This window comes from Panthera onca, chromosome B4 (assembly GCF_046562875.1).
Source record: "Panthera onca isolate mPanOnc1 chromosome B4, mPanOnc1 haplotype 2, whole genome shotgun sequence".
NCBI classification, from domain to species: Eukaryota; Metazoa; Chordata; class Mammalia; order Carnivora; family Felidae; genus Panthera; species Panthera onca.
In genome coordinates, this window is record NC_138345.1 from 44,191,450 (window position 1) to 44,203,624 (window position 12,175).

Below are 12,175 nucleotides of genomic sequence, written 5' to 3' on the forward strand. Positions count from 1 at the left end.
AATGTGATAGGTTATGAGTTCAGAGACCAGGCACTAAGAAACACATTTCTGCTAGTTGCTATCTCCGCTATGCAAGCTCATATACCAGGATCTGAGCTGCATCTGTGTGTAGTCTGGAGTCAAGTCCATAAAGGCCCAGACTTGATCAACCCTAACAGAGCCAAACCACAAACAGGTGAATGAAAATTAAATGCTTAATTTTCAATGTCATTGCAACCTTGGGTTGTATGAAACACAACTTTAGGGATTAGTTACAGCTACCGTAAACAATTATATTCATTTCCTTTTGAATATTCACATAATTTTTCTAGAAGAGTGTAGGGAATATGTAGAGAGAATACAAAGAATATGTCTATCTTCACAGATATAAATGCATATGAAATATGAATTTATTTTGCAAGTAATAACCAAGTTTCATTTCTTTCCCACTTATAATTGAATTAGGATAGGAATATCTGTGAATCATTTTCTAATTACTCACGTTTGTCTTGAATTCTGGCAATAACCAGCCTTTGACCTACACAAATATCTGTAGATTTTAATTTTTGGTTTTCTTATGTAACACTTTATGTTTTGCATCAAAGTTGTTTTTTATTTTTTTATTTTTTAATGTGAAATTTATTGTCAAATTGGAAGCTAAGTGAAATAAGTCACACAGGGAAAGACAACAAAGTGTTTTTTAGCATGGCTGTAACGACTGACAGAAGTGGGTACATAAAAAATTGAAAAAAACTAAATGTCATTCAAAATACATGAACCCAGTTGAGGAAAACAACATATAAGAAAAGGTATCAAAGGACACTGGATATTATCCAGTTAGAAACCAATCTCTACCTTGAAATAAATCTAATCTTTGATAGTGCTGCACTAAGACAGATTCAGAGAGTACACTTTGGTTCCATCATCAGAGGAAGTGGGGCCGATCTGAATGGCTCTTATACAGAAACCCTGTGGTTGTTCCATGATAACCCCAAGGGGCCGTTCATTTAGTACTCTCAGCTCCAAGTCCACCCTCAGTGCCCTGTTCTCAGACAACGGTGTAAGATCCCATCCATTCTCTCTCTTGTCATCTCACATGAAGTTGACTTTTGTCGGTAAGAGACAATGGAGAGACAGTGCAGCAGAAAGAGCTCTTCTTCCTGGCTTCATGGTGTTGTGTCTCCTTTTCTGCCATAGCCTGGTTGCCAGTTGCAGTCCTACAAGAAGTCCTGTGTACTGGTCCTCCAGCAACTTTCTGTAGCCAGTCAGTCAGTTTCTTGTCTTCTGGTCTTTCCTCCTGATGTTCTGACAGGGAGTTCTTCCTGTTTGCCAGTCACAGCCTGAGATCCAACCTCACCAAGTTCAGCCGGAGGACTGTGGACCTGCCCTATCCCAGGATAATCCAGTGAGCATGTCTGCCACGAAGCTGTGTGTAGCCACATCGTCCTCGATGACATCTAAATCCCATCTTCAGAGAGCGGACCTGGCTTCCCAGTGATCCCTCCTTTAATTCTAAGATATTCTTTGTAATTTTATTGAACTTAGTAGCCTTTCCTCTTAGTAAGCTTTCCTTTACAAGTAGATCATAATTGTTTACCTCAACTTCCTTCCTTGTTTCTGTCTCCTGACTCAATTCTGACCTATAGCCTTGTCACCCTGGAGTGTTCAATCCTCATTTGGGGCCCTTAAAGGGCTAGAACAAATCAGCTAATTTGGAAATAGAAATGGAATTATTCACTGTGTTGAGAATTTTACATTAATGTTATGATTTGTAATTAACATATTTTATTCTAATAAATAGCAAAGCATAAGAAATAAATAATATATACCGAGTATATTTTTTACACTAATATAATTACATTTGAGAACAGTCCCATAACACCAAGAATGAAGCCTCAAGTACTCTTTGGTCTTTGGGTGATATATATGCATTGATGCGGATTCATCCTTGGTAAGAAATGAAACATTCTAGTGAGGGTGTTGATAATGGAAGAGGCCATGCGCATGTGCAGACAGGGACAATCAAGGAAATCTTAGGAGCTTCTTCTTAATTTTGTTGTGAGCCTAAAATTACACTCAAAATATTATCTTAAAAATATGCAAAGAAAATAATCATATGGGTTTTGAAATAATGAGAGACGTATTCTTTATAAATGGTGAAATAACATTATACCAAAATGAGGTAACTAAAATGCCTGGTGCTTACAAACATATGGTCTTCTTACTGAGCAGGGTGCAAAATACGTTTTTTTTTCATGAAAATCGAAATATGGACAATTCTTGTCACTCTCTGAAGATGCTGACAACCTGAAATACAGAGAATTATATCTCATTAATCTTACCATAAGGTTGCTTGTATCTCTTACTAGGTACCATAGTATTTTAATGAATAAACCATCCGTTTTGACTCATATATCTCAATCTCCATATTTCTCATACCATTTTTCTCTGGAAAAACTTCAACTACTGTGTTTATCTGATTGTTCACACATTGCTGTTTTTGTTTCTATGAACAATTCTTGTGAGGCATAAAATAAAAAGTTGTCAGGAGACTTACAGTTCAGAAGAAAATGTTAAGGCTTTTGGCTGCACAGATGAACTATGATTTCTTCTCTGGGAGCCTCTAACCCATGTAGTAGCAGAGAGTAAATTCAACAAAAACTATGAGAAAATAAAATTTATTGGGAGTCAAATACAAGCTCTTATACTCACCTGAATTCTGTAATAACACATAAAAGTTCATCCTTTCTTCCTTTATAGACACTTTCAAATTATAATGTTACACAGTGGACACGAAAGTATAAAATTATCTTAGCAGGACTAAGTGAAGAGGACAAACTGACCATGAAGACAATTTCAGGGTTTAGAAAATGGATCACAGGTTAATAACTTATGAACATTGGAAAGATTCCTGGAGATTCAAGGCAGAAGCACATCCATCATCTTCTCACCTAGGATGCTCAGTGTCTCCCCACCTACCCACCCCTGGCTCAGCGATCAAGAAGACTGAAATGTTACAACTGGGAGAAGCTGCAAATAGCAAGGGTGCTGGTGCCACAGGGGGAGACCTGATCAGCAGTAATTAACATCAAAGGTAAAAGTCACAAGGTCATAAAAATAAGCAATAAGAATTTGGAAAACATTGAACAAAACTATCAGTAGACAGACCTCAGTGGAGAAGATTCTGCCATAAATGTTTGGCAACAAAAAATAGTAAATCTAGGAAAAATGACATACAATGCATGTTTACTGAAGTATATTTTTACAAAGTGTCTACCTAAAAAGTAAAAAAAAAAAAAAAATATGAAGAGAAATTTAAAAATGTCTTCCAACGAAAGGAAAGCATTGGTCAATTGAAACGTCTGCTGGGATAAGTTGTTGCACATATTAGAACAAAGGTACTTAAAAGTTATATTTTGGGGTGCCTGGGTGGCTCAGTTGGTTGGGCGTCTGACTTCGGCTCAGGTCATGATCTCACAGGCCGTGAGTTTGAGCCCCGCGTCTGGCTCTGTGCTGACAGCTCAGAGCCTGGAGCCTGCTTCCCAGTCTGTGTCTCCCTCTCTCTGCTCCTCACCTGCTCATGCTCTGTCTGTCTCTCTCTCTCAAAAATAAATAAAAGCATTGAAATTTTTTAAAATAATAAAAATAAAATTCATATTTATAAATATGTGAAAACTATAAAGAAAACTTAGTTGAAATAATTGCATGAACATGTGATGGAAGCAATTTAGCAAGTAGGAAATATCAATACAGAAATAAAACTATATCAAGAAACCACAGAGAATCTGAGTGCATAAATCCATACTGGAAATGGAAAATCCACTCAAGTAGAAAAAAAACGGTGAATTTGAAGGAGTAACAAAATTTATTTATACCTTAAGATGAGAGAGAAGAAAGAGAACAATTTACAGAATTCAGAGTCTTTCAGAACAGTATCAGGAAAGCCAGCTTAGGTCTAAGTAGAATATGAGAAGAACGACAGAGGCAGAAAAGACCAGGACAAAATTTAAAATACTTATAGACACCAGAGACTTAGTCAACTGCTAACAGAATGAGCACGTACAAATCCACATCTCATGACATCATAAATGAAATGACCAAAGAACACTGGCAAATACAGACAAAGAAATACACTTGAGGGAAGAGAGTGGATTGTGAAGTGACTTAATTCAGTGTGAAAATCAGGGATGGGTGACACGTCTTCCACCTCCATCAGCCTTACACCACATTCTCTAGACAGAATCCATATCCCTGCCCTGCACACTAGTTCCGAATGGAATGGGATACAAGCAGCAAGATGAAGGAACAGAAAGACACAGACCCTAAATCCCCCATGGAAACAATACGTTAAAAATGTCCAGACACAAACCCCCGCATAATCAGTCTAACCAGGTTTGATAAGGGTGCCAGGACCATTCAATAGGGAAAGACAGCATCTTTTATACAAGGTGTTGGGAAACTGATTTCCCACATGCAGAAGAATGAAGCTGGATGTTTCCATTTACACCGTATACTAAAATTAACTCAAAGTGGACTAAAGACATAAATGTAAGGTGTAGAAGTTCCTCAAAGAAAAATTGGGGGGGGGAATAAACAACACTGTATTTGGCAATGATTTCTTGGCTCTGCCACCAAAACCACAGAGCACAAAGGAAAAGTCCACTGTAGACAAATGTGTGATATCAACCTAAATATTTCTGTGCACTAAAGGGCATGATCAACGATGAAAAGAAAGAGTGGAAAAAACACTTGCAAATCATACATCAAACAGGGAATTGCATCTAAAATATAAAATTAATCTACAAGTTAATACCAACAACAACAAACACCAAAACACAATTAAAAAATAGGGCAAAGAAATTAAAAAAGCATATTTCCAAAATCAATAAAAATTGTGAAAAATCATATGGAAAGATGCTAATGATCAGAGAAATGCAAATCAAAATCACAATGAATTATCACCTCATACTCATTAGGATGGATGGTATAAAAAAAAAAAAAAAGCTCAGGTGCCTGGGTGGCTTAGTTGGTTAAGTTTCCAACTCTTGGTTTTGACTCAGGTCATGATCGCACATTTGTGGGTTTGAGTCCTGCATCAGGCTCTGTGTTGACGATGCAGAGCCAGCTTCAGATGCTGTCCCTTTCCCTCCCTCTCCACCTCCCCTGCTTGCTCTCTCTCTTTCTCTCTCTCTCAAAACAAATAAATAACATTTTTTAAAAAAGGGTCAGTGAGGAGGTCAACCAGGAGGATACTACACACTGTTGTTGGGCATGTAAATCGGTCACCGTTATGAAGAAGGGAATGGAGCTTCTTCAAGAAATTGAAAATACAATTATCACATGAATCAGCCATCCCAACTGTAGGAAACTATCTAAAAAAATTGAAAGCAAGATCTCAAAGATATATATACACCCATGCTCACTGCAGCATTATTCATTAGAGCCATAGGGCAGAAGCCACCCAAATGTCCACTGATGGATGAATGGAGAAAGAAAGTGTGGTATACACATAACACTGTAATATTATTCAGTTGTAAATGGAAGGAAATCTTATCACCTGCCACTATATGCATGAAATTCCAGGACATTATGCTAAGTGAAATAAGCCAGTCATACACATGAAAAAAAAAAAAACCTGTTTGATTTCACTTATAGAAAGTATCCAAAGTAGTAAAAGTGATAGAAACAAGTAGAATAGTGGTTGCTCAGGTTGAGGGGAAAGCGTTGAAGAAGAATTATTGTGCAGTGAGTTGAGTTCCAGTTTTACAAGAGGAGAGCTCTAGATATCCTTTGCAACAATGTGATAGTTGGCACTCCTAACTTAAACTGGGTGCTTCAACTGGTTACGATGGATGATCTAGTTAAATGCAATGTAAGATATGCGAGAGTATAGGATTCCCGCTATATGACACTCTGGAAAAAACAAAATTATGGAGACAGTAAATTGATCAGTGGTTGACAGGGTTTAGGGGGAAGGAAGGATGGATAGGGAGCACAGAGGATTTTGAAGGACGGGAAACTATTCTGTAGAACTCCATAATGTTTGATACATGTCACTATCTACTTTTCCAAACGCATAAAATGCCCAACCTCAAGAGTAAGCTTTGAAGTAAACTATGGTCTTTGGCTGATAATGATGTGTCACTGCAGGTGTATCAGTTGTAGCAAGTGAACCACCCCACTGAGGGCTTTTGAAAATGAGACAGTCTATGAACTGCTCCTGCATTGACACATAGACAGTAGGGGAATACAGCATATACCGGTGCTATGTCTGAGTTTTGCTATGAACCTAAAACTGCTCTAAGACACTAGGCTATTTTTTTAACATGGGTAATGTGTTAAATTCTATGTTATGGGGTCATGGAATTTTCTGCAACAGCTTAAAAAAGAAAATCAAAGTCAAACCCACAAAAAGAGGTGATCTTGACAAGGACAGGAGAAAAACAACTCATTATATTTAGGTAAATAACAATATGATTAAAAGATGAGCTCTCACTGGAAAAATAGTGGGAAAAAAAAGAAAGAAACCCACTACCTGTGCGCACACACACACACACACACACACACAAAACAAACAAACAACCAAAACAAAGCAAAAAAACCTGTCAAACAGGAATTATACATTCAGAAAATAGTTTTTTAGAAAACAAGATGCATAAAGATCCCACATAAGACACACAAACGAACAGAATTTATTCTTACTACACCTGCCTTTCAACAAAGTTCTTCAAGCTACAAGTAAAATGACACTAGATGGTAACGCATATCCGCAAGAAGAAATAGAGATCACCAGAAATGATAAGTAGGTCGGTAAATGTTTAGATCTGCATGTGTATTTTCCTCTCTGAATTTCTTGAAAAGACAAGATAATTTGCAGCCATAATTATAACACTGTATGGTGGAATCTATACTATAAACCTTATGGTTTTTAGCATTTGTTAATGTGTGTGGTACAAAGTCTCCATGAATGCCTCCCTTCAGGTATCCAACGTGAAAGCATGAAAGCAGAGAAGGTAAAGAGATGCATAGTTTGTGTTCAGAAACGAGTGGGAGCTGGCTTCAGTACAGCACTGTTAGAAGTACAGATTTCCCCTCTCTCTGACAGTAGATTGTTCCTATGAAAACTTTCCTAAGCTGAAATAGTGTAAATGAGGAAGCAAATATCATTAATTTACACGGAAAAATTGCTGAGCATCCCTGTTCCAAAAATTCACCACCACCGCCAAACACAAAACACAAAAAATAACCTCCCTTAGGCTTTTCTGATACCTCAAGACAAGCCTTGTGAATGAAGAGGTACAGAAAATAAATTGAGATGAAGCACAGACACTCAAAAATACAGTTCAAACCTACGCCTGATACTGATATACAGAGTGGATTGTTTTTTGAGAAATGAACTTGACAGGAACAGTCTTGCTCCTCGGGCTGTGAGCTGCTTCTCTAACAGTAAAACTAGCCCTGAACACAATGAAAGGATTGCTATGGAGAATACATGGTAAAAGAAGGCATTTTGGATCATAAGGAAGGAAGAGAGGACAAACGTAAGAATAAAATTCTTACCAGGTCTAATGGACTTTCCTTCACCTCCTGTGTTTTCGAAATTGTTTGATATTTGAAGCAAAAGTATCAGTTGAAGCAAAGTTATAACATGCATGTGATTCTCCATGTAAGCAGAGAAATATTTAGGACACTTATAGTATAAATGGGACATACATTACCATAAATGGTAATGGACCATAAAGGCAAGTAAGTCTCTACATTTTACTCGACCTGCTGTGGGTTGTGATAGGCTGTGTAGACTGTGCTCTATGAATATACAATCATCTATATAAAGATATATAATATCTATATTACTTATATCAAGGAGATTAGAGCACGTGTATATATATATATATATATATATATATATATATATATATAAAACTTTATGTATATAAAGTTACTGATGAAGAAAAGACCTACTTTGCTATAAATGATGCTCCGTCAATGAGGTAATGATGTAGAAAAATACAACTTTCACTCTTATCTCACAGCCTCAGATATAAAGCATCACAAAAAATAAATTCTAATTGGATCATAAATCATAATGGAAAGTTAAAATATTAAGAAATAAAGAAAAAGGTAAATACAGGAAAATAATATAGGAAATTCTATTCATGAACTTTGGCTAACTTCTGAAATAGGTCCAATAATACTCATTGTATGAACAAAACGCTAAGTAGGACCATGGTAACATAAAAATTCTGATCATTGAAAGACTCCAATAGGAGAGTAAAAATGAAGATGCAGGTATTTGCATCTTAAAAGCTCAAAAAAGAACTCAGATCTAAAATATGACAAAGACTCCTGAGAAGTGAAAAGAAGACACCGTCCTGGAGAAATGGGCAAGAGACACAACCCAGCACTTCTCATTCTCACCAAAGAGAATAGCCTTGAGATTTACAACCCAGGAAAATGGTACTGTTTCTAACCATCAGAACCTTTAATGAATTTTTCTGGGACTGCTGAGTTTTGGATCAAAAGCCTATTTGGTACAATGTATTTTGCACCATAAAATAGAAAAATGTAGGGATAATTTAGTATAGTGAAATATACACATATCTATGTGCAATTTCCTACTAATGCTTACAGAGAAGTGTAGTATAATCATACATGAATATGATTGTGTTACACTTACACATTATTATTTTATTATGAAAACCATACATTTATTTTATATAAATATATAATTTGTCGCTATGTGCAATAAATGATTATCAATATGATATGTGGAGGAAGACATAGAAAAGACTTTTCCTAACATAATTATGCATAATACCCACTTACAAAAAAGGAACAAAATTTCTGAGAATGGTTTTTAAAATGTCATATTCATATGAGAGCAGTGAATATTCACAAACTGTAGACAAGTGTGTTAATATAGATGGATTACAAGTAGTACCTGGGAGAGAAGGGAGACACACATAAAAATGCACCCTGAATGATTCCATTGATATACAGCCCCAAAATAAGCAGAGATATTTCATAAAAGGAAAATGGGCAGGCCTGACAAAGGCTCTACACTTCTGTCTCATGATATAATTTAGAATTGTGTGATTCTAACTACACTGTAATCAGTGTGCACAATCATATGCCTAGTTTCCTTGATGTATTGTAAAATTAAATAGTAAAGTTAATTTCAGACAAAAGAGCATTTCTAGAAGCACAGGTTCCTATGAAAAGCAAGAACTGGACATTATCAAATGTACATTCAAGGTATAAAACTATAAATAATGTATCATAGAGTGAAACCATGGAATATTAAAGACTTTAAAAGAAATAAACTACAAATACACATAAAACTATAGATGAATTCCACAAGCATAATATTAATTGCAAGCTTTTTCTTTTTAATTTTTTTAACATTTATTTACTTTTGAATCACAGAGAGAAAGCACAAGCAGGGGAGAAGCAGAGAGAGAGGGAGACATAGAATCTGAAGCAGGCTCCAGGCTCTGAGCTGTCAGCACAGAGCCCGATGTGGAGCTCAAACTCACGAACCTTGAGATCATGACCTGAGCCAAAGTCGGAGGCTTAATCCACTGAGCCACTCAGGAGCCCCATTTAATGACAAGCTTTTAATAGAATCAGGAAACATTTGAAAACTTACCTTGTCCTCTTCATCATCATTGTAGAGCAGGTTAGAGTTGTTAGAAGCACAGGACGTCAAACTCTCCTTCCATGATTTTCTCTCAGTGCTAATGTAATAGCAATTGTTGGAATACGTAAACCACTCTTTCAGACAATGACAACAGAGACATGCTGGAGAGAGATAATACGAGATATTATCCAAAAAGCTTTGAATATTACAAAATGAAAATTTACATACTGTATATGGATACACATATGTGTACCTACCATATTCAAATACCCTCACAAGCTGATAAAGTTAAAACAAAACACACACACACTCAGAGAAGAGTTAGGCTTTCATCTCCTAATTTATGTGCCCAAAAAGGAACTACAAAAATGTCCACATCTACATGTCCTGAGAGTCAGTGAACAAAATCGTCTTTATGGAATGATTTATCTTTTATCATGTTATGGAAGGAGGAAATGTGAGGCAATTGTTAACAGCAGTTACAGTGATTTTGAATGAGTATTTCCCCCTCAGTCCAGAAGTTCATTAAACGATTTTTGAATTCACTTTTTCCCAAAGAATCTGTTATGATCTTTGCCTACTTGAAGATAGAGCTAAAATAGACACTAAACTAATAACAGAATTTTGCAAGGGATGTTGTACCTTTCTGGATTGTCGTTTCCAGGGATGTTTTGTTCTGCTCTGGTCCTTCAGTAGCTATAACATTAAAGCAATTCTCAAAAAAACATAATATTAAATTAAATGAATCATAATAAGTTGAGTTTCTCAGTTTAAAATTGGGTGTGCTATATTACCAGAAAAATTTAATAAAGTAATGAACATGAGAGAGAAAATAATTCAAAAGCTTAAAAAACCAAACCTCGCCATCTCTTACTATATTTGGTTTAAGCAATCTCAAGAATTAATGCGTATTTCACCATAAAGTCTCTTCTATGACTTGCCTTTGCGATATTAAATCCAAACATATGATTAATTCTCCCTAAATTTATTCTCTTATTTCTACTTTAGATAACCTCTAAATAATCATTCCACACTTAGAGCACACATGCATTAAAATGAGATAATAAATTCAAAGTGTTACACACTATGTCGAGGAACTAATGATCAGTAAAGTGAAAAATTCCCTTTTAGTCATTCAAACATGTACGTACAGGGCATAACAGCTATTGTTACCACAGTGGACATCAAGACGAGGCAGAGGATTCCCAAGATACCGGCAATGAGCTTCTCTGGACATGAAGGTGAGTAGTAGGAAGAGAAATGCAAACACTGAGAAGGGATGCCTGGAAACAATCATTTAGGAGATATACAAGCAAGAGAACCGACAATGCACAGGGAATCACATAAAATAACCTGCACCTCAAACCCATCACTATCATTGGAATCTTCCCTCAGAATATACCAATGCTTTCAATTACAATACCATATTCCAACCTCCAGCTCTGGTCCTCACAAATGAAAACTATATGAAATCCTACTCTTTCCCCACACACCTGCACCCTACCTTCACATCCTAAAACAGATATACCTGCTTGTATTAAATGTTTTACCTTTGCAGGGAGAGCTCTTGACATTCCCTTGAAGGGCCCGAGAAGCATTTTGAAGATTTAATTCTGCATAGGCTATCTCCTCCTCTGTTACTGAAATGGAACACTTCGTGCCCTTAGGTTGCACTTGCTGTCTTTTTGAGCCCTTAGCATGATGGAGTTCCGCATAAGTCACGCCTTGGTTGTTCATGTCTGCAGCTGAGTAGTGTCAGCTACAATGTGGATGAAACTGCCCTGAAGGTCTTGATCAAGAGTGTGTGTCATGTGCTGATGACATTGCTAGTACAGTGACACCATGTGGGGTACAGGGTGAGGGATGCTACTCATTTGCATGTGAACAATATAAAGTCTGATACTAACTTCCGTAGAGAGAGAAATAAGTGTTTCATGATAGAATAAGTGGATTTTTACGATAATAGCAGAATAGTATTGGTTGCAAAACATGTAAAGCACTAAATTAGTGAAGAAGAAAGGAATTCTTGAATAATAGTGTCCTCATTAATGTAAGGTCAGATTCCACAGACATATTTCAACACTATTAGAATAACCAGATTAATTAAAATGCCATATTAGAAAAAAAGTGTTGTATCAATTTTGACAATGTTAAAACCCATTACTGGTTAAAATTAAGTCCCCTAAGATGGGAGAATATAATTTTTAGCACATATAGGAATTTCCTGTTGCAAATGACTTTTATTTGTGGTTTGAAATTGTGTTTCTAAAAAGTAATGCACTGCTATCAAAGTGATATTTTATTTTGAACATCTGCAGAGTTCTGAGAATTGTTAAATTTTAGAAGAAATATTTCATATGTTGCAAAATGTTACATGACACACTAAAATTGCCCAGAGCAAGAACAATAGTGAAAACAAAAAGAAACAAAGCATTTTTTACAAGAGGACTTAACATCAGAGTGACAACTGATTTAATGGCAAAGATATGAAACCATAAAATGATAAATAAAAGGGCAGATCATTTATGGAAGAACACAGTTGTTACAAACTTCTAG

The 12,175-nt window shown here is 36.1% G+C and overlaps 1 protein-coding gene across 1 annotated transcript; it reads right to left on the bottom strand.

Annotated features, from left to right (window-relative positions):
- Positions 1-1,840: 1,840 nt before the first annotated feature.
- On the bottom strand, positions 1,841-11,360 carry LOC132677284 (NKG2-A/NKG2-B type II integral membrane protein-like). The gene is made up of 6 exons (XM_081796022.1): positions 11,170-11,360; positions 10,771-10,902; positions 10,262-10,315; positions 9,629-9,753; positions 2,537-2,640; positions 1,841-2,286 (listed from the first exon to the last, which is right to left on the bottom strand). The coding sequence occupies exons 1-6, from the start codon at positions 11,354-11,356 to the stop codon at positions 2,166-2,168; spliced, it is 723 nt and encodes a 240-aa protein (XP_081652148.1). The 5' UTR covers positions 11,357-11,360; the 3' UTR covers positions 1,841-2,165.
- Positions 11,361-12,175: the final 815 nt, after the last annotated feature.